The sequence below is a fragment of the Dunckerocampus dactyliophorus genome, chromosome 4 (genome assembly GCF_027744805.1).
Source record: "Dunckerocampus dactyliophorus isolate RoL2022-P2 chromosome 4, RoL_Ddac_1.1, whole genome shotgun sequence".
Lineage (NCBI taxonomy): Eukaryota > Metazoa > Chordata > Actinopteri > Syngnathiformes > Syngnathidae > Dunckerocampus > Dunckerocampus dactyliophorus.
The window spans coordinates 27,541,260-27,564,346 of NC_072822.1; the positions used below are offsets into that span (position 1 = coordinate 27,541,260).

Genomic DNA, 23,087 nt, shown 5'->3' on the forward strand with positions numbered 1-23,087 from the left:
CGCCACTTTCCGTCAACGCGGTGCGATTTACGGCATTCGGCCCCCACAAGGTTTAAATAGGCAAACTTAGCTCTTTAGTCGTCATCAATGTTAGCATCGCTGCAGATGGATTCGTCGACGAATTATTTTAGAAAATAAGCGAGCCGATTCGCATGTATGACTAAAAGACAGACAGCCATTCACTGGACTTTCAATTAAACTTGGTAAGTTTATACTTACTTTTATACAGTTCATTGCATGTCTACTTTTAACCCACTCCATCATCAAATATCTGTCAAATATCAATTAAACCAAGTGTGGGCAGAATCAGGCACTGAGGTAACACTTTGAAATTGAAAGTGTGTGACATATATGAGATATAAATACCAGTAACGCCATCAGTGTTGCATATCCTGCTCTTTAGGTTGAGGACTTCCTGCCCGTAAGGATGAAAAAGATGTCAGTGGGAGAGAAAATTGCTTCAAGCAGGGTGGGTTTTCAAAGTCCTGTCCCCCTCCCCATTCAGAAATGCTGGTTTATTTGGTTGTAATTGTCCATTTGCGAGGTTTCATCTGTTTAAATTGAGTTTGAAACAATTGTATGTTCTGAATACAAATGATGTGGCTAATGAGAATTACCTTTCAAGTTGGCAATAAATGAAAATGCTTCGAAATCCACTCCACTAACCTACATTTTTAATTCTTGCTTTGCCACTTATTGGTGTAGAACAGTGGTGTCCAAAGTGCGGCCGGGTTGTCATTTGTGGCCCACGGCACATTCTAAAAACATAATTTAACAAAAAATTAAAAAAAACAACAACAGCAGAGAAAAAAGTTGTGATCTAACAAGAAAATTCATAATTTTACAAGAATAATGTCGTATTATGAGGACAAATAATGGTGCGGAAAAAGTCGTAATGCTACGAGAATAAAGTCAAAATATTATGGCAGTAAAGTCATAATTACAAGAAGAAAGTTGAAATAGTTGGAAAATTAAAAAAAAAACAGCAGAAATAAAAAAAAAACAAAATATTAAGTGAAAAAAGTCCTTTTCTAACATGAAATAGTTGCAATTTTTGAGAATAAACTCGTAATTGTATGAGGAAAATTAATGTCATTTTAGTAACAGAATTGAAATATTTTATTATTAATTAATATTAATGAATTTTTTTATTCAAAATATTTGGAACAAACAAAATAATAAAAATAGGTTGGGAAAAAAGTAATATTATGGGAATTGTGTCAAAATATTATGGGAATAAAGTCATAATATTACAAGAAGAAAAAAAACAACAAAAGTGTTAAAAAAAACCTCATCAAAGAACGAAGTCCACACTAATAAGTTTTTTCACCCTCAAGTCGGATGCATTTTTTTGTTATATGTATCATTTCTTAGCATAAAAAGGTTTGGACACCCCTGGCATTGAATATCTTTTATGCCATTGGAAATAAAAAAGTCAATAGACTGTATGTATTGTTTTCCTGCAGCTGAACCATTGGGTGGATCCATCTTTCACTGATTTGTCAGCGGTGAACTCGTCTGCTTTTGGAAAGAAAAGGGGTTGCCACGTTTTGGGTTCCAAAGCTGAAGTCAAGAGGCCCCGAAAGAGGAAAGGAGAGACTTGCAGCGCAGACCCACACACAACCTACTTAAAACACTCTGGCCACCACGACCAGGATGAAGCCTGGGTGGACAGACACATGGCGTGTTCAAAGGTTAGCATTGTCAATATTGGATCTGGTGTGAATAATTTAATTTAATTTAATTTAATTTTATATATATATATATATATATATATATATATATATATATATGTATATATATATATATATATATGTATATATATATATATATGCATTTGCTTTCCTCTTTATTTTAAGCCTTGTTAGGTTATAAATGCATTAGTAAGAGATTGAGGTAAATAAGTATTTGATTGCAATATGAAAGGTGGTTTAGTAGTTGTAGAAAGTCTTGTTGGAAATCGCAGAGGTCGGACTTTTGTTGTAGTTGCTCATATCTTAGAAGGGATTTTGGACAGAGAAAGATCCCCAAAGCAGAATGTTTCCCTGTCCATGTTTGACAGTGGGGATGGTTGTTGGAACTCATATTTTCCATGGTGAATGGTTGAGGTGAGTGCCTGAATTTTCCACGCCTTGCCATGCCCATCCACTGCCTTTGTTTTGTTTCTGAGTGCTGCCTTTGCCTTGTCATTCGCAGCCAATGCAAGCCGCTTTGGCTACAAATGGATCACTTGAATCCAGTGGCATGGTCTCCAGTCTGAATTTGGCGCACTTACGCTGTCCTATACTCCTCTAATAGACTGTAAATGGGCATAGAGCCCAATACTGCTGAGGCATCATGTAGCGTTAGTGGCATCAACAGGAGGAGATCAAGCACCATGCCCAGAGGGACTCCATGTGCGACATATTGGCTTTACAGTTATTGATAGCGATGAAGTGGTCTCTGTCAGAGAGCTAGGAGCTGAAGAGAACGTAGAGATGCCAATGCCTGATTGATCAGTAGTGTAATGAATTAATCATTACACATTTATACACTTTAGTAGTTTCATCTCACAAGAGTTGCTGAATTTTGTTTAAAACATATAAAAAGAACCCTGGCAATGAAAGGTTTTATTGTCATGTTTGTGTAGGCTGAGCTTGCGGTACACAAGAAGAAGATCGAAGAAGTGGAGAATTGGCTGAGAGCCCATACAAACACGTCACAGGTATGATTTTCAATTCAAGTTATCTTGCAAGCACTGAATTTTATGGTGGAGCTTTTCTTTTGCTTCTTCAAACATTTCATTTAGAAATGTGTTTCATTTGGAAACAAGCTGAGCCTATTAGTAGTAAAAACAAAAAAAAGCAGAAGACATTTACCTAAACACACACAAGCATGAGTCTTGTTTGTGTCTTAAATGGCTTATATTCTCTGATATACTATATTTTGTAATGTGAGTATAAAGATGACTATAGGGGTGTTATTTCATGTCTAATAATGTAATAATAATAATCTAATAATGTTAAAAACCACAAAGTCATAAACAGGTTTTCTATGCTCTGACTACGAAAATATTCAATTTATTAGTATCGAATCCTACTCAGCGGAAATTCATGTATTGCGGTCGTGTCTGGAACCAATTAACTGCGATAAACGAGGGACTACGGTAAAGATAAATAGTAAGATAGATGGTAAGATACATTTGAAGCATGAAGTGTCCAGGGACTTAGATACAACTGTTCAATAGAGGATCTCTTCCAATCTGAAAAAAATGTCCTAAAGCAAATGCAATTGGATTTTAATTGCCACTTGATTAGAGGCCTCCCTTTCCTGTCCCTTAATGCCATATTTAGAAGCAGGTGGAGGTCATGTTATTTAAGCCAGTTAATGTGTCAATATTTGTTTTAGAACAGGAATACAAATGGTATACAGCGGATCACCACATATTTGCAATTTTTGATCAAAGCATTGTTTTTTTTTAATTTGTTGCTACTTTTTGCTTTTTAATCTACATAATTAGGCAGTTTATTGCTAGAAAACCATCTCATTTGCCCTAAATTGGTAAAGCTTGAACAGCGAGTAGTTGGAGGCAAACTTCAACTTAATATATGCAGTGAATCTGGTTGATACTTGCACTCTTACTCAGACATCACAAACCACCAGGACCTTATCAACCCAAATGCCTGCCTTCGTCATGGTGCAACCAAAAATAACACGTGAAACACAGAACGTAACTGTACAACACAGGCTGTGCAGGTATTGAAATAGACCCTTATACACTAATATACTTGCAAACAATACTATTTTATACAAATTTATAACCCGCAAGGCATGCTGGGCACACTACGCCCACACTTTCCAAACAGGACGTTACCCAGCATGTGTCAAAAATAGACATTTTAATGGGCATTACTTGTGTTTTGTCATTTGTGGGTGGTCTGACTACACAGCAAAACTTGACTGACTGGATTAAAGTCTCCAGCTGTCTAATTCCATATAATTATGTTACACAGTATCTCACAAAAGTGAGTACACCCCTCACATTTCTGCAAATATTTTAATGATATCTTTTCATGGGACAGCACTAAAGAAACAACACTTTGATACAACCTAAATTAGCCGGTGTACAGCTTGGATGAGTATGTAATGTAGTGTCGTGCAGTATATGTACACATGCAAACCAACCTAAAGTACCTTCAGTTAATATGAAGTTTTAGCTGGCCTCTTATACATGATATGTTATACGCAGGGTGGTATATTACTGCTGACCGGACCATCAGGCTGCGGAAAAACTGCTACAGTACAAGTTTTATGTCGTGAGCTGGGAGTAAGGATCCAGGAATGGACCAATCCAACAAGCCTGGACTCGTACACAGATATTCACCATGGTAAGAATAGTAGTTTCTTAGCAATGGTATACATGGGAGTTCTAAAAATATGCATTGTGATGAGACCATGACAATGAAGAATTTGAGATATTAACAATGTTATGTATGGAAATATATTCCATATTTTTCTATGAACGACTTCCTTCTGTATTTCTTGTTAGACTGGAAAATGAACATTTTCCCCAGTAGCTCGCAGTCAACCCAATTCCAAGAGTTTATCCTGAGGGCCAACAAGTATAACTGCCTGAAGATGATTGATGACTGCAGCGCTCCGGACATGAAGCTCATATTGGTGGAGGTTGGTACCTGGAAAAGCAATACAGTGGAACCTTGGTTAGCATCATGAATCCGTTCCATAAAGTTTAACTCTAACCAAAACATACTGTAAACCAAATAAATGTTTCCCCATAAGAAATAATGTAAATCCAATTAGTCCATTCCAGAAAGCCAAAAATGTTAACGCAAAACATTTTTTATACACGCGGTACAGAGAGCAGATGTTAGAATTGTAAACATGACACACCATCATGTTCATCCATTTTCTTCCGCTTATCCGGGTCCTGGTCACAGAGGCAGCACTCTCAGCAGGGAGGCCTCCTCCCGGCTGGGCCGCCTCCCTTTTCCAGCTGATAACCATCGGCTGAGATTTGAAGGTGCTGAGTCTTATCCCAGAAGCTTCACACTCAGCTGCACACCACCCAGTAAACTCTGAAGCTCACAGCCTGATGTGGCCATTAAGACCACATCATCTGCAGATAGCAGAGATGACATCCAGACGGGATCTCTCAGTGCCTTGGCTGCACCTAGAAATTCTGTCCATAAAACTTATGAACGGAATTGGTGACAAAGGGCAGCCTTGGCCGAGGCCAACATTCACCATGAACAAGCTCTACCTACGGCTGGCAATACGAACCCCCCAAAGGCACCCCCACTCCGTACCCCTGAAATAATCATAGAGGAATTGCTGATTTTATTTATTTAATTTCATTTATTTATTTATTTATTTGATGCAGGAATTCCCAAACCACTTTTACCGGCAGCCTGGCAGTCTACATGATATTCTCAGGTAAGTGCTTTTATCGTACATTTACAAACCAAATATTTTACTTTGAGAGTCACCTTGTACAATAAGTGCACTTCATCCTCCTCATTAAGACTTATGAGAAGTTTGCAGGGAAAATACTACTGTAGTCTTTGTATGGAACTGTATTTCTATCTCAGATCATGTTCTGCTGTTTCTTCAAGGTGCTTTGTGAAGACCAGTCGATGTCCTCTGGTCTTCATTGTGTCTGATAGCCTGAGTGGCGACAGTAGCTCAAGATTCCTTTTTCCAAGAGAAATCCTGGATGAGCTGGACATCAGTAGCATCAGGTTCCATTCAATACACATTCATTCAGTACACTTAATAAGATATTTATTGCTCGTATTATTATTCATACTTGTATGAAGATCTGACAGCGAAGAACCCGTTTAGAGAAGGGTCTGCCACCGCAACCACCACCATAGACCCGACTGTGATAAGTGAATAGGATTCCTTATTTATAAATTTAATTTTTTCATAGTTAAATAGTAGTAAACCTGTTTACCTCCTTCTAAATTCATTTTTTGGAATTATGAGAGCCCTCTTGACATTAAATAATAAGCCTATAGTCACCAGTCACCTTTACACTCTTATTACCCAATATAGTAGACATGATAAGAGAAAATAAGTCATTTAAGGCATAAATAAGACTCATGCTGTTGTGTGTTGCTGTAAATGTGTTTGGGGGGCGGGGGGGTTGGCAGACAGGAAGTGACGTCTGAGCTCCAGAGTTGAGTTTGAGCTTGACATGGGTTACGGCTGCAACAGTAGCCCATGTTAGGGATTATTGTGCCTGTTGTGAGATCATTGTAACATACATTAAAAGCCTGTTGCCAAGTCTGGTGCTTGTGTGTCTCACCGAACATTCCAGTAACATTACTGACACCGAGTGGCCAGTGTAGAATACTACATATCATTCAGCATCTTTGAATGCTACTTGCCTTAATGCCTGATGTTTATTTTACTTCATTTAGCCATTTTTATGCTTGAAAATGGTTGTTAGACAAAAAAATACAATTCGCATAAATATGCATATTTTGAACTTATAATAGGCCATATTCAACCACAAAACATGAATTATTAATGAATATATTTTTGAAAAACAGTAATATAGTGAAACCGTGAAATTTCAATTGTGACGTGGCGAGGGACTACTGTACATCAGCCTTAATATTCTCTATCCCCAGTTTTAATCCAGTGGCTCCAACCACCATGATGAAGGTCCTGACTCGAATTGCAACTCTTGAGAGGGGGAAGGTGATAAGCATCAATCCCAGTTGGTTTGAAATGAATGGTTTTAATGTCATTTTTGACAATATTTTCATGTTTTTCTGTATTTGGAAGCAGAGCAGTGGAAGAGTCCCAGTCCCAGAACAGGCAGTGTTGGAGATGTTGTGTGCAGGAAGTTCAGGAGACATTCGCAGTGCTATTAACAGCCTGCAGTTCTCCTCCATCCCAGGTCTGGAGGAAATGTACTTATGAGTCATTAGTAATACTTCATACTCCCCCATCAGACACTTTTTTTTCATTTTTCAGACACTTCTTTGGCAAAAGAGATGTTGTGGAGGGACAAACGGTTGACTACACAGTGTAAGGCAGCTTCCAAACCCACCCTGAGGAAGAAGTCCAAGTCAACAAAGGTGAAAGACGAAGAACAAACTGTTGGGATGAAGGATGCTTGTCTGTTCCTGTTCAGAGCACTGGGAAAGATACTGCACTGCAAAAGTAAGTCATCCTTTCCATCTTTCCTTGTTGAATTATCTGCAGTATCACAGCATTAAAACGTGTACATAGTGACTCTTCTCTGTTCAGTGCAAGTAAGCTTCAAAACGCAGATGTTATGCATCCAAGTATGACTATAAAGGATCACATGACAGATGGCTAAGCCTTTATGTTTGTCTTGTGTGAACAAAAGGGGGACGTTCTGATGGTGCTGAAAGTTCCTGCGTGCTTGATTTACCAGCACATCTTTGTCAGCACCACAGAGAATCATTACAAGTGGACCCTGAGGTACCCATGCACTTATTCAACATGGTCGCTTTCACAACACTTTGAACTCAGCATCTTTTCTCTTAACGTCTCACAGTTTGTTGTAGAACGTTCACATATGTCCGGGGAGTTCTTCAACCTTTACCTCCACCAGAATTACCTGGATTTCTTCTCAGAGATTGAAGATGTGGATAGAGCCAGCGAGTACCTGTCTGATGCCGACCTCCTGACATCTGACTGGACGGTTAGCCTTTGTCTAACATATCAAACACACACATAATCTCATGATTTGCATAATTTTTTATCAGTTTATTTGAACTCACTAGCCACTGATTGGCCCCCCAAATCCTGATTGTGAGAACTGTAATACTGTATGTAACATGTGTATACATATATGTGTGTGTAAAATAACATGACTGTGTGAATTCATGTGTTGCCCTCAGAGTCGTAGTGTCTTGGGAGAGTATGCATCTTCAGTGGCCACCAGGGGGCTTCTCCACTCCAACTCCCAACAAGTATCTGTTGGTTTCAGACCCCTTCACAAACCGCATTGGCTGCTCATCACCAAGAAGGTAACGCAGGCTGTTTTCATAGCCCTTATAATGGTCATGGTTTATTTGTTTTAGCATGCTTAACAAAGTTATGTTCAAGAAAATCACATCTTTACACAAATCAACATGTCAAGAAAGGAGTGGAAAGAAGCAGAGCTTATTCTCTATGCTTCAGCAATTACTGATAGCTTAACTTCCCGTCTTTGACAAATAATAAATGCATTAATAATCAGAATATCAATAAGATGAAGATTTTGGAAGCAAAGGTGAACAGGTGCAAAAAAAGGGAGCACCAAATGTAGAAAAAAGATGTAGTTCCAAATTCTCCAAAAAAGGAGTGCCAAATCTATTTTTTTAATAAAAAGGTAATCTAAATCTATTAAAAAGGTAGCCAAATCTAAAAAGGTTAGTGCTAAATCTAAAAAATGGGGTAGCGCCAAATCTAAAAAATGGAGTACCTCCAAATCTAAATAAGGAGTAGTGCAAAATTGTAAAAAAAAAAAAAAAAGGTGCATAGCGTCATAGGACGTTAACCATACTACGTTAGTACTGAAAACTGGCTGATATTAGCACATTGTACATTGACCTCTTCACTGGGCCAATTCTATCATTTTACCTAACATGCTTGTAAAAACAGTAGTGTCAAGACTCAAAGTAAACTGTAATGTTTTTCTGCTGCTTGAAAAAGAGCACAGACTTGAAAAATTGAAATAGTCAATAAATCAGAACGTAAAAGGTAATTGGGGACAAGATCTCCAGTGAAATATAGATACCAGGTGTATTTGAACCTTTAAAAGCCACTTTGCATTTGTATTACCGTCTTGATCTTATTAGTGTCTGTATAGGATAAAAATGGAACATATATGTCATGTTACTGTAGAGGTACATATGATAATGCAGGTGATGTTATTGCTCGTAGCACCGGGACAACTGCCTGGTTGCTCAGTGCTTATTTCGGAGCTTCTGCATGACGCCGGTCAGCCTTCAGACTCAGTTGTTACCATACCTGGCCAAGCTCACCAACCCCTTGAGGAACCAAGGTAACGCCTGAATGCTCCTTCACAGCATCTGGATGTCACCAGCACGTTTTGTTGTTTCTAATACATTGTCATTGTGTTTCAAGGGAATGACAATTGTACCTGACTGAATGTTGGAACAAGTTATGTTTCTTTTCTCGCTTTCTTTTCTTTTTTAGGCCAGATAGCATTCATCCAGGATGTAGGTCACATGTCACTGAAGAGGTTTCCTGGCAGGTACACTTCCTGATGTTATTTATAGTCTGCTTCACGTGTTTCCATGAGTCATTACAGTATATTCTACTCAAGCCTTGAATGCAAGAGCATGTCTGGATGTCTGCTGGGTTACATTGTGTTTCTTTTCTCTCTCTGTGCGTGTGTGTGTGTGTGTGTGTGCGCGTGCACATGTCCAGGTTAAAACTGGAAGCCCTGGCAGACAAAGAACCGGGGCAGCTGGACATGGATGATGATGATGATGATAAGGAGGTAGAATTTTTACAGGATAGATCTGAGGAAGGTCTACCAGCCAGTCAACCTCAGCCCCCAACAAGCATTCTAGAAGAAGAAGACGACGACGACGTGAGCATTGAGGAATACAGTAGTGATGAATACAGCCAACACTTACCATAATGTGTAATGTGTCTTTCATTGTCATTGCTTGTGCTTCTGAAAAGAATTCCTCTCCAAAAAGTTGCACTTCAATATTGGAGTCCTTCATGTACAATAAATAACATTATGGATGATATGTTCATATTTCCATGCTTATACAGTAGACGCCCCTACAACATAAATAATTCATTCCGAGAACCTTTATGTTATAGGGATTTTATGTTATACAAAGCGTAAAATACATGTAAATAGCCTAATCCATTCCAAACTCACCCCTTTGGGCCTTCAAAATATTCAAAGTCCACCAAATATGGTGGGAAAATATAAGAAAACGTTAGCCTAAACATAGTATGGTAACATTCCAATATAAAATAAGATAAGATTACTGTAAATGAATAAAACTGAAAAACAAAAAACATGACAAACGCACACGCACTACACAATAATGCTGTGTGCAAAATTTTAATTTGTAACTTAACTTAATTGTTTAGGTTAGTTTCAGGGGGACTGTGTTAAATTAAAAACTAACAAGGATGATTTAAAACATAATATAACATATTACAAATTTAAATTAGACATAAAATGTCAAAAATCTGTTAAAATATGTTCATTGAAAAGAAGAAAACATGTACCGGTATATTTATTTCAAAATGTTAAATATAATATAATATTAAATCATTTTACAAAAAATATATATATTAAAAGTTATACATTAAAAATAGGACAAAAGTTTATATTGCACACTTTAGGGACACCCTGTATACACTGCGTCCACAATTATTAGGCAATTTTGCATTATTGATTATTAGTTTTATTATTCAACAGTAACAGTGCTCTTGGTCAATCCAAAATGTTAGTAAACCTCAAACTTGAATATTTATTTAAGGAAGTGAAAGTGAGGTTTTGGCTTTTGTTGAGAATATCTCCGTGTGCAGAATTATTAGACAACTCAAAGAAAAACAAAAATATTCCCATCTCACTGTTGTATTTTCATTTTTTAAAGTCAGAATGATAAATAACAATGCCAACTTCACAAAGAAATACAGTCAAACCTGTCTTAGCGGCCACCTTTATAGAACGGCCACCTGCCTATGGCAGCCACTGAAAAATCCCCCGGAGCAAATTTACATGTTATAGACCCTGTGTATAGCAGTCACCTGTCTAACACGGCCAGCGGCCACCCATTTTGTCTCCCTTGGTCAATATCTGACCGCATATAGCGACCAAATTACCGACTCAAGTAGAAGTTTCATGTACAAAAAAGTTTTGTTTTCAATCAATGAAGCCATCGTGTGTAGACTTTAATTACTGAGTCCTAGCTCAGTCACGATCCACACAAACTGTCAGTTGTTCCACATAAAAAAGCCGTCTTCTTTTGAGCTTGCTATTTCCTGGTCAGACATGTAACTTTAAGAGCATTTGCACCAAAACATTACCGCAAAGTAGGCTGGGAACAGGACGTGCTCCCAGCGACGCTACAATTAAAAAAAAAACATACGCTAGCATGCATGCGGCAGCGGGAGCAAAACTGAGTTTGGTTGTACTTAATTGAAGTATTTTAGAATGTACTCACTTTATTTTTGATCAATCCTCATCCACAAATCCATCAAAGTCCTCATCTTCTGTATTCGACACAAACAAAGCCGTCTTCTTTTCCGTTCGCTACTAGTCTGTTAACTTGTCAGTGTTATTCAGCTCCGAAGCAAAGAAGGAAACTTCTCCTGTTTCTTCTGCCAACTTTATTTATTGAACGCGGCCACCAGACAGCAGCTCAGAACACACACACATCTCTCAGCATCGTCTCTCCTTCCTGCTTGCCCACAAGGCAAAGGTTAAACAAGCCCCACTACATAGCTGTCCAGCCAATGCCTGTAACAAGTGACACCGTTTATTTCCTGGTGTGCACTGGTCAATACTGTAATGCCGCTTGTTGTGGGGAAGGAGAGACTCACATCGCCGATGCACTTTAATGGCTTTATTAACAGCGGACAACACTGCAGGACTTTACATCCACGCCAACAGAAACACACTTCCCAACTCTCTCGAAACTCACAGCTAGCACTGAGCCTAGCTCTCCTGCTCGGGACGCCCACCGTCACTTCCCGTCACTTCCTGATGAACTAAAGCTGTAATGACAACTCTGCCGTATAAAAAGTAAAATATTAAAAACAAGCGTAAGACATTACTAGCACAGCTTTGTTCTGTGGGTCGTGGATATATTCTATCAGTTATTAAGCCTCTAGCTTCCTTTTAGTAAGTAAAAACCTTGGCTATGATTGCACTACATTGTCATGTAGACCTACAAAGTACACTTGGAAGAACAAGAGGTGAATAAATGTATTGCAACTGATGAGGGGTAGGATTAAATAAGCCTTTTTGGACATGCAAAATTGTGAATTGTACTATGTGATGTGCTACTGTTTGACTCATATGCATGTTCAGGATGAATTAAAACCATGAACCATGAACCATGATAATAACAAGCCTAGTAGTGCTGTACAACTTTTATTCGCAGTCCGCAGTGCCCTCTACTGGTCAACATTATTATTATTATTTTTTCCCTTTTTTTTTCTCTACTGGTCAATATTCAAACTGGACGCCAACCTGTCTATAGAGGCCACCTGTCTATAGCGGCCACTTTTGCAGACTCCCTCTAGTGGCCGCTATAGACAAGTAAGACAAAAATAAATCGGTGACCAATAGAGCCACCCTTTCTTTCTATAACACGGAAGAGCTTTCCTTCCATAGAGTCTGTCAGTTTCTTGATCATTTTACCATCAACTTTTTGTGCAGCAGCAACCAAAGCCTCCCAGACACTTCAGAGTGGTGTACCTTTTTTCTTCACTGTAAATCTTACATTTAATGGCCCACAAGTAGTCAACAGGGTTTAGGTCAGGTGAGCAAGGAGGTCATGTCATTCCTTTTAAGACCTTTATAGCTAGCCATGCAGTGGAGTACTTGGATGCATAAGATGGAGCATTGTCCTGCATAAAAATCATGGTCTTGAAAGATGCACACTTTTTCCTGTGCCACTGTGTGAAAAATTGGCCATGTCTCTCAGCACTGAACACCATCTACCGTACTTCTGGACACTTCAGGTAGATTACAGTTCTGGAATATGACAGCACTTGAGGATAATGGGTTCCTGGGAGCTTCACGTGTAATTTTTTTCAAATATTTGGCAGTTAATTTGCATATTTTTCTTTCAACATGTTTCCTGCGACCTAATATCTTGGCAATTTCAAGAGTGGTGCATCCCTATGAAAGATGTTTTACAGTTCTTGACTTTTCAGAGTCTGTTAAATCTCTTTTCCGTGCCATTTTGGCAGAGGAAAAGAAACTGCCTAATAATTGTGCACGCCTGATAAAGGGTGTTGATCTCCTAAGGCCACACCCTCTCTCAGTACACGCATGCACATCACCTGGTATGCTTAAACCCAACAGGCATTCAAGTTTATTCAGCTTGTGGTTGGAAAATATGCATAAAAATAAATGTGCATACAGTGGAGTCGAATATTCCATAGGGAAGATGCATTGTCACACTAATATGAAAGACTCTGCCATGGACATAATAAAGATTATTAATAAATGGATGACAGGAGAACTTTGTATTTTTGTCCCCCATTGCTTCAATTCCAGTGTGAAACAATTATCAACTATATTAGCTGTAACATTGTGGTGTAAGGCAGTGTTGCCCACTTTTAAATAGTATACATGTTCATCTGTTGCACTTTCATGTTTACAATATTTTTATCTTGCTAAAAACCCTTTACTGCTTTAACCAGGGGTATCGAAACTGCAGTCCGAGCGCCATTTTCAGCCTGCAGCTTGTTTTTTTTAATTGGCCCTTGGCATATTGTCAAAATAAAATTGATTATTAATGATATACAGTAGTGTGATAAAGTGTTTGCCCCCTTCCTGATTTCTTTTGTTTTGCATGTTTGTCACACTTAAATGTTTCAGATCATCAAACAAATTTATATTTACATTTGTTTGATGATCTGAAACGCAAATGTTCAGTTGTGTTGTCACTGACGAATATTAGTCAATGACAACACAACTGAACACAGTGCAGTTTTTAAATGAAAATTTGTATTGTTAAGGGAGAAAAAAATCCAAACCTACATGGCCCTGTGTGAAAAAGTGATTACCCCCTAAACCTAATAAATGGTTGGGCCACCCTTAGCAGCAACAACTGCAATCAAGCGTTTGTAATAATTTTGTAGTTTGTCGCGAACCGCAGTGAGAGCCATTATCGACAAATGGCGAAAACATGGAACAGTGGTGCACCTTCCCAGGAGTAGCCGGCCAACAAAAATTAGCCCAAGAACACAGCGATGACTCATCCAAGAGGTCACAAAAGACCCCACAACAACATCCAAAGAACTGCAGCCTCACTTCTGCAGTTCACTTCTGTACTCCGGGAGTATGGGGTGTCAGACCAGCTAATTCAGGCTGTTAGTTCCCTGTATGACTGGTGTCAGAGTTTGGTTCGCATTACCGGCAATAAGTCGAACGAACCTGTTTCCAGTGAGGGTTGGACTTCACCAAGGGCTGCCCTTTGTCACTGACTCCGTTCATTATTTTTATGGACAAAATTTCTAGGCGCAGCCAGGGCGTTAAGGGGTTCCGGTTTGGTGGCTGCAGGATTGAGTATCTGCTTTTTGCAAATGATGTGGTCTTGCTGGCTTCATCGAGGCGTGAACTTCAACTTTCACTGGATCGGTTCGCAACCGAGTGTAAAGCGGCCGGTATGAGAATCAGCACCTCCAAGTCCGAGTCCGTGGCTCTCTCCCGGAAAAGGGTGGAGTGCCATCTCCGAGTCGGGGATGAGATCCTGCCCCAAGTGGAGGTGTTTAGGTACCTCGGGGTCTTGCTCACGAATGAGGAAAGGATGGAACGCGAGATTGACAGGCAAATTGTTGCGGCGTCTGCACTGATGTGGAGTCTACATCAGTCCGTTGTGGTGAAGAGCGAGCTGAGCTGAAAGGAAAATGAGCTGACTGAAACAACTTTGTGTTTTTGAATGCCAATCATTGCTAAAAAAAAAAAATGGATGCTGCTTCGCCTTTCAGTTTTGTATATTTTCTTATTTGGATTTTTTTGTGTACTGTTTTGTCGTGTTCTGTTTCGTTGTAAATAATTTAAAATGTAAAGTAGTTTGTGATATTAAAAATGTATATAAAAAAACCAAAAAACTGAAAATAAGTTATGCATGTTCTCCCCGTGCGTGCGTGCGATTACTCCGGGTAATCTGGTTTCCTCCCACATTCCAAAAACATGCATGTTAGGTTAATTGGAGACTCTAAATTGTCCATAGGTATGAATGTGAGTGTGATTGTTCGTCTATATGTGCCCTGCGATTGGCTGGCGACCAGTGAGTGTACCCCTCTTCTCTCCCAAATGTCAGCTGGGACAGGCTCCACAGCGTACCCCTGCGATCCCAATGAGGATAAGCGGCATAGAAAATAGATGGATGGATGGGAAATAAGTTATCCAGGACAGTACAAAAACGTGTTTCACCATGTTAACATTCCTCACAGATGTGGGCGTTTCCTGAAGCAACCTGCACATGCCACCTTACGCCAGTAACAGGCGCTGTTGCAACATTTCAGCACATTCTACTCCTTTCTATTCTACAGATATATGAAATAGCATATTGTTCGATTCATAGTGCATACCGAATCGATACCAATGTATCGGACGGTTCAATACAGTTTAATATGTTAATGTATTGTTGCTCCTCTATTATTTAGTATACACATACTTACATTGTACTAACTTTATCATGTGCTATTTGTTTTGTTCACTGTCACATTGTAAAAAAAATGACAGTTTAATGATGTGATATAAACAACACTTAAGTAAACTTTGTCATTGCTGGTGTTACTCTCTCTCTCTCTCTCGCTCTCTCTCTCTCTGGCACACACACACACACACACACACACACACACACCCTTTCTTTCAATATTGACTTAGCAGACTTCTTTTAAATGTTCCTCTTGGCGACACTGCGTCCTGTACACTTTCAACTTCAAGTCAGGAAACCTTCCTTTCGCTGACAGGTAGGCTACTCTTGGTATATTGTTGTAATATTGTTGAACTGTTCCTCTTTTTGCCAGCTAGCTAGCATAATGTACAGTGCATTTGTAAGGTTATGTAGTGGAATTTAAAGTTGTGTGTAATAGTGTTAATTGTAGTTGCTGGTAATAGTAACGTTGTTAAAGTTGTGTGTAGTGGTGTTAGTAGTAGTTGTTGAGAACAGACATGATAGGTATGACGTCTGTTTTGTTTTTCCTTTTGTTTTATGTAGTTTCCTACTGCGAGCTCTTATTTTGGTTATGTGTTTCCTGTTTTGGGATAATGTGCAGCAACTTTTTTACGGCTGGTATGCTCGGGCTGCAGCGCCTGTTGGCGGTGTTGCCAGATGTACGATCATTATCGTACTTGTAGCGTAAGAAATTAGGGAAAAAAAACATTATTTTTAAAATGTTTTAGTTTATGTGTGATTTGTTTCTTATTTAACTCTTATTTAACTATTTTTATTCCCTTGACGGGGAAGGACCTGTATGGCAGGAGCTCTGTTGATTATACTGGAAATTGTAACTATTTTGGTGCTTTCCTGACTACACTTCATGAACACAAGATCGGTGCTGCTTGCTGAATCCCCCAGCTTTAACTTGGATAGTTGAGATGTACAGATACAAGTATCGATACCTGCTAGCAAGTGTAGCTAACTAGTGAACTGCAGAAGTCCAAAGAGGTTTCTTAGCAACAATGCCAAACACAAAAGAAAATGATTCTGGCTCTGAATTTTTAGAGGACATGGAGAATCTGCATTCAATGGCAGAGATATATATTGCTTCATTTACAGCTATAAAGGAAATCTTAATGACTGTCAGTAATAGTGTCACAAACATTATGGAAGAAAATAGAGCACAGAGCAAGGCTACCAAAAAACTAAGAAAAGAAGTCAAGAAGTTTCAAGATGAAAATGCAGACTTGAGGGCTGCTTTTAAGGAGATTAAATACCCTATGGAAGATATCAAGGCTCTGCAGGACGATATTAAGGATCCGTTGAATGACAATGCCGCCTTGCGCTCTGCTCTTAAAGAAGCGAAAAAACAAAGAAAATACAGCATTTTGCAAGGATGTTAGGGTTCTGCAGGATGATATCAGGGCGTTATTGGAAGATAACTCTGCCTTACGCACTGCTCTCAAGGAGGCTATAAACCCTATGGAAGCCACCTCAAGTACTGATCTTAAGGACGCTAAAGACCCCAGGGAAGAAAATAGAGCATTATGCAATGAGATCAACATTCTACAGGATGACATCAAGGCACTATTGAAAGATAATGCTGCCTTTCGAACCACCCTTGAGGAAGAGAAAGAAGCAAAGGAGAATATCAAGGAATAAATTAAAAACTACATTGACGAGATGGATCAGATGGCACGAATGAATGATGTGGTCCTCACAGTGCTCCAAATCACACCCAAGTCAAGAGATGTTCCTTCAATAAAGCAACAGATTGCTAACTTCCTACAATCGAAGGAGGTGGATGTCGAGGTCAATAGTATTGACACTTGCGTCCCACTCCACGGCAGAAACAACACCACACCTGTCAACATTAAGTTCACCACCAGGGAATTCAAAACTACACTGCTGAAACAGGGAAAGAAGCTAAGAGGCACAAATGTCTACATGAATACAAGAAAGCACGAGACCTGAGGAAGCAGGGAAAGATTCAAAACACTTGGAGCACTAACGGGAAAATCTACATCAAGCTAAAATGAGGTTCAGGAGTTGCAAGAGTGCTTGTTGTCCAAGATATCAGCCATCTGGATGCATATTAAAGATCATATGACTATGACAATAAGGATGATGGAGGAAACACCCTACAAGACAGACCAATGCAACGAGAAGGACTACATTCCATAGCAATAACCTTGACATAATTAATAAAAGGAACTCTTGCATACAAACCCAGCGTCACTCGCAGTGCAATACCGAAGAGGATGTGGATATCGACAGGAGAGAAAGGACAGGATAAATAGAAAGGGAAAAGGAAAGGAACAGGAGAAAAAAGGGGAAAAAAAGAAATTATTCTTATTTTTTTAAACATGTGTGTACCTGTATACTATATACTGTATGTCCATCCATCCATTTTGTATACCGCTTCTCCTCTTTAGGGTCGCGGGGGTATGCTGGAGCCTATCCCAGCTGACTTCGGGCGACAGGCGGGGTACACCCTGGACTATATATGTGTGTACTGTATATGTATATATGTGTGTACTTGTGTAGGTGCAGATGTATGTGTATACCTGTATATATGTATGCGTGTGTTTGTATGTATTCACATGTATGAATTAGCAACTGATGTACTACGAAGAGTGGGTAGATTTAAATAAGCTCTGCTTCTTCCTACTCCTTTTCGAACATATGCATGTTTGAAATAAATTAAACCAAACCAAACCAAACTTATGTGAGTTGTTAATGGGGACTCTGCCCCACGCGTGTGGGTTTACTCCAGGTACTGCGGTTTCCTCCCACATTCCAAAAATATGCATGTGAGGTTAATTGGTGACTCTAAATTGTCCATAGGTATGAATGTGAGTGTGAAAGGTTGTTTGTCTATATGTGCTCTGCGATTGACTCGTGATAGTCCAGGGTGTACCCTGGGTTTGAGGTCAAGACTCTGAGCCAGCCAGTCTTGCATTTATGTACTGTAACTCAGGGATCGTAACATTGTCTAAAACAGGGTGTCCAAAGGGGTTGGTGGGTTGTAGAAAAAGTTATATTACGAGAATAAAGTCAGGACATTATGAGAAGGAAATTTACAAAATATAAATAGTTTGAAAATGTAAAAAAACCTAGCAGACATGAAAAAAACAGCTGTAATTTTATGGGAATAAAATAAAAATATGAAGAGAAAAAAGTAATATTCTAGCAAGGTAGATAGATTTAAATACACCTCACTTGGACACGTCATCAGTGATAAACCCGGGGTCATAGGGTGTTTCGCGTCTTTAATCATCAGACACCCTCGCCCGGGCGATCAACCCCTGCTTGTGTCCAAGTAGTGCACCACGGATCCCCCCCTATGGATCCCCCCTACGGATCCACAGCCTTTTTTGCGGCCTCAAGGATGTTCTTGGTGGCTTTCTTTGACTGCAGTCCTCCAACTCCAAGGAGTTAAACACTCGCTGTAGTGAGTGGCCTGCGAAACCTCTGCAACCGATTTCGACTGGTTCACAGCGGGCTTTCCAGCTTTTGCTCCGGCACTCCATAATGAGTATTTGGCCCTCTTACGCTCATTGGCTTCGTCGACCCAGTCTTCCCAGGGGACTGTCAGCTCCAATAGTACCACCTGCGTAGTTGACTCCGATGTCAGCACCATGTCTGGCTGGGGCGAGGTGCTAGCAATGCCTGCCGGGAACTTTAGTTGCCTTCCCAGGTCCACTTGGAGCTGCCAGTCACGAGCGGTGATGAGAAGCCCTCCTGCGGTGTTGAGCTGGTGGCTTACCCTCTGCCCTGCTCTGATGAATGTGATTGCCTGCTTTGGGGTGACCTGGGACTTGCTGTACTGTATCGCAGTGCAGATGGAATCCGCCAAGGCTTTTAAAACCTGGTCATGGCGCCAGCGATACCGCCCCTCCCCTAAAGCCTTTGGGCAACAGCTCAGGATGTGCTCGATGGTTCCCCTCCTCTGGCAAAGCTTGCACTCTGGGGTGTCTGCCAGGCCCCAGGTGTGCAGATTAGCTGGGCTTGGGAGGACGTCATACACTGATTGTATGAGGAACTTTGTCCACAGTGGTTCCCACCTTGTCCATGCTCCCTGCCAGGACATGCCGACCATCCTGCAGCAGCGTTGTTCCTTCACCTCTGCCCGGATCTTGTTTTGGACAAGTCGGCGCTTCTAATTGCCGCGATCCTGGTCGTAGCGTGGCCTGGGAAAGCTGCCAAGGTCTGCACTCCCCATTGCCACTGTTCCGCCCTGCGTAGTTCAGTCATTGTTTCTGTCGGACCTTTTTTGAGTGACGGACGTATCGGACGAACAGTAGTAAGGCAGTCAGTCACACGTGAGAGCTTCGTCACGAAAACGTGGTCAGATCTTTGTCTTCTTACAGTCTATAAAGGGAGGAAAAAGTGTAAAGAAATAAAACTGAGGACAAAAAAAGGATCTAAAGAAGGAGCATCAGTCCTCAACCAAACTTCTGGAGCTTCCCTTCCTTCCTGTATGCTGTTATCTATCTGTCTAGCTGCACAGAGCTTAGTACGTGTTGTGAGGGCAGAATAGTAAGAAGACAGTAATACACCAATCTCTACACGAAGCGGTCCAACTCACACCCTGATTATGTCGCTGCTTACCCATCAACCTCCAAACGGCAAAGATGGATGAACAACACAATAGAGAAGAAGTGCCGTCACTGGAGACTAGATCCCTAGCCCAATCCTCGAGGATATCGGGATGCACAAGTAGCAGATCATCAACGGCAAGCTCTGCTGCACTCAAAGCTCGAGCCAAAGCCGAAGCTGCCCGCACACAAGCTTCATTCGCTAAGAAGGAAGCGGAGATGATGGTTGAAGAAGCAGCTCTGCAAGCAAGAATGCACATTCTAAGGAAAGAAAAGGAAGCTGCTGCAGCTACCGCAGAAGAAGCAGTGTTTGTAGCTGCTGTGGAAAACATAGAGATGGACTCTCATCATGGCATTAACTTACCCTTTCCGCCATCCAATGCTGCGCAACGGACGCACGAGTATGTTTTGCAACATAGTTCGGAAGCGACAGAACACATACCTGCGTATCCAAGTTCACAATCTGCGGTGGAGAAAGTCAAACAAGAAGTGAGTAACCCAAAAATGCTTGAAAATGCTCACACACAAGTAAACTCTAAAGCTGTAAATTCCCGGCCAGCAGTGAATGCCACACAACATAAAACAAGACATTCAGACTTACATCCAAGCCCAACTTATGAGATCCAGTCTGCGCCACGAAGACGGGACCCGGACGAAACCTCAAAGCAAACTGCAACAACATCTGATGTTGCAAAATACATCATGAGAAGAGAAGTTGTCACATCTGGTTTAATGGAGTTTGACGACCATCCTGAGAGTTACTGGGCATGGAAAGCTTCCTTTCGAGGTGTCATAGAGGAACTCGCTTTGAATCCAAGAGAAGAACTAGACCTCTTAGTTAAATGGCTTGGGCCAAATTCCAAAGAGCAAGCCAGAAGAATCAGAGCCATACACAGCCATAACTCAGTAGCAGGGCTAAACATGGTCTGGCAAAGACTAGAGGAGACCTATGGTACTGCAGAGGCAGTTGAACATTCGCTGTTGAAAAGAGTTGAGGAATTCCCTAAGATCTCAAACAGAGACAACATTAAATTAAGAGAGCTGGGAGACCTCTTGTTGGAACTTGAATATGCAAAAGATGGAGGATACCTCCCTGGATTGGCATATCTTGACACTTCACGTGGAGTGAACCCAATATTAGAAAAGCTCCCGTTTAGTCTCCAAGAGAAGTGGATTTCCCAAGGCTCGAAATACAAAGAACTGAACGGTGTCCCATTCCCACCTTTTACATTCTTTGCAAAGTTTGTTCGCTCTGAAGCTAAAACCAGAAATGATCCGAGCTTCATGATATTGCAAGCTAACTACTCAGGCCCCACCAAGACAGACAGGTCTACAAAATATACCAACAAAGTACCAGTGTCAGTGAGGAAAACCGGAGTGTTTTCTCAAGCTACAGTAACTTCAACAAACTCTGCCGAAAAAGAAGTTTTTGATCCCGATCGTCTTTGCCCCCTCCATAACAAGCCTCATGCACTCAGAAAGTGCCGCACCTTCCGCAGTAAGCCGTTAGAAGAACGCAAGACCTACCTTAAAGAAAGGAATATTTGCTTCAGGTGCTGTGGTTCAACCAAACATAAAGCAAAATACTGTGACCAAGAAATAGAATGTAGAGAATGTGGCAGCAGAACTCACACATCAGCTCTACACCCGAGTCCAGCACCGTGGATAACAAGAGTACCAGCAGAGCACGGCGAGGAGGAGGAGGCACACGAGACTCATCCGGAAACTCCCCCTGCAGTGACATCAAAATGTACTGAGGTCTGTGGAGAAAACGCTAATGGCAGATCGTGCTGCAAGATATGTCTAGTTAACGTCTACCCTGAAGATCAGCCAGAAAAAGTAATTCAGACATATGCAGTGTTAGATGACCAGAGCAACCGTTCACTTGCACGTCCTGAGTTTTTTGACCACTTTGACCTCCATGAAAAAGCATCTCCCTACACATTAAAGACCTGTTCTGGCATTACCGAAACTACAGGGAGGAGAGCAACAGAATTTGTGGTGGAATCCTATGATGGAAAGATCAAGCTAAAACTCCCAACTCTTATTGAGTGTGAAACAATTCCAGATGACAGAGATGAGATTCCCACGCCTGAAATAGCCCAATACTTTCCCCATCTGAGACCTGTGGTAGACAAAATACCGCCACTCAATGGAGATGCTCAGATCCTCATCCTGTTAGGAAGAGACATTTTGCGAGTGCACAAGGTGAGACAACAGTACAACGGTGAACACAACGACCCTTATGCCCAACGCCTTGATCTCGGGTGGGTCATAGTGGGGAACGTTTGTCTGGACAGAACTCATAAATCCCCCAGTGTTAGCGTGTACAAGACACATACACTCCCTAACGGACGGACCTCCATGTTAAGTCCTTGTCCTAACAATATCCAAGTGAAAGAGACACTTAAAACAAAAAATACTCACCAACCAAGTGTTACCAACTACAGGTTACAAGGCGAGGAGGTTGAAGGACTTGGAGCTACAGTCTTTGACAGAACTCCCGAAGATGAAAAGATAGCTCTGTCAATTAATGATCAAGCCTTCATGGACATCATGGACAGAGAGGTTTACAAAAACGACGCAAACAACTGGGTAGCGCCGCTACCGTTCTGCAAACCCCGTCGCCGCCTCCCTAACAATCGAGAGACAGCTCTTCGACGACTCTTATCCCTCAGACGGACACTAGATAAACGCCCGGACATGAGAGAGCACTTCTTGGAATTTATGAAGAAAGTGTTTGACAACGATCAAGCTGAGCTAGCGCCAGAGCTAGAGGAACATCAAGAAAGGTGGTATTTGCCTCTATTCGGTGTCTATCATCCTCACAAACCAAACCAGATCAGAGTGGTTTTTGATTCGAGTGCCAAACAAGATGGTGTGTCACTGAACGACGTGCTGCTCAGCGGGCCCGATCTAAACAATTCACTGCTAGGGGTCTTGCTGCGCTTCAGGAGGGAACTCATAGCAATCACTGCTGATATTCAGCAGATGTTCTATGCGTTTGTAGTCCGTGAAGATCATCGTGAGTATCTACGGTTCCTTTGGTATAAGGACAACGACTTAAACAATGACATCACAGAATTCAGAATGAAAGTGCACATATTCGGCAACAGTC

General features: G+C 40.8%; 2 protein-coding genes across 5 annotated transcripts in view; both read left to right on the forward strand.

The window, feature by feature from the left end:
- Positions 1-4: 4 nt before the first annotated feature.
- On the forward strand, positions 5-13,191 carry rad17 (RAD17 checkpoint clamp loader component). Of its 3 annotated transcripts, none has more exons than XM_054774587.1 (17): positions 5-203; positions 404-469; positions 1,467-1,694; positions 2,630-2,704; positions 4,229-4,367; positions 4,529-4,665; positions 5,381-5,433; positions 5,613-5,738; positions 6,636-6,705; positions 6,793-6,907; positions 6,985-7,173; positions 7,364-7,458; positions 7,535-7,681; positions 7,881-8,009; positions 8,908-9,028; positions 9,184-9,241; positions 9,418-13,191. In XM_054774587.1, exons 2-17 carry the CDS (start codon positions 428-430, stop codon positions 9,632-9,634), a joined length of 1,941 nt encoding a protein of 646 aa, XP_054630562.1. In that variant the 5' UTR covers positions 5-203; positions 404-427; the 3' UTR covers positions 9,635-13,191. The 3 variants fall into 3 exon arrangements, with proteins under 3 accessions (XP_054630562.1, XP_054630563.1, XP_054630564.1); XM_054774588.1 differs by having other exon boundaries at positions 6,796-6,907; XM_054774589.1 differs by lacking the exon at positions 404-469.
- Positions 13,192-15,526: 2,335 nt separating this feature from the next.
- The window catches only part of ccdc125 (coiled-coil domain containing 125), a 28,714-nt gene continuing 21,153 nt past the window's right edge, over positions 15,527-23,087 (forward strand). Inside the window, exon 1 of one of the 2 annotated variants that reach the window (XM_054774694.1) lies at positions 15,527-15,678. Coding sequence is in view for 1 of the 2 variants with exons in the window: in XM_054774693.1 (XP_054630668.1) it covers positions 17,816-17,876 (61 nt within the window). In the remaining variant the exon portion in view is untranslated. Of the gene's footprint in view, positions 15,679-16,069; positions 17,877-23,087 lie in introns of those variants that run through there. The other variant, XM_054774693.1, reaches the window with a different exon arrangement.

Coding starts and splice junctions, on each gene's coding strand:
- rad17 (XM_054774587.1), top strand. CDS start 428: ATGAAAAAGATGTCAGTGGGAGAGAAAATTGCTTCAAGCAGG. Junction 7,459..7,534: donor CATTACAAGTGGACCCTGAG/GTACCCATGCAC, acceptor AACGTCTCACAG/TTTGTTGTAGAACGTTCACA. Junction 8,010..8,907: donor GGCTGCTCATCACCAAGAAG/GTAACGCAGGCT, acceptor TATTGCTCGTAG/CACCGGGACAACTGCCTGGT.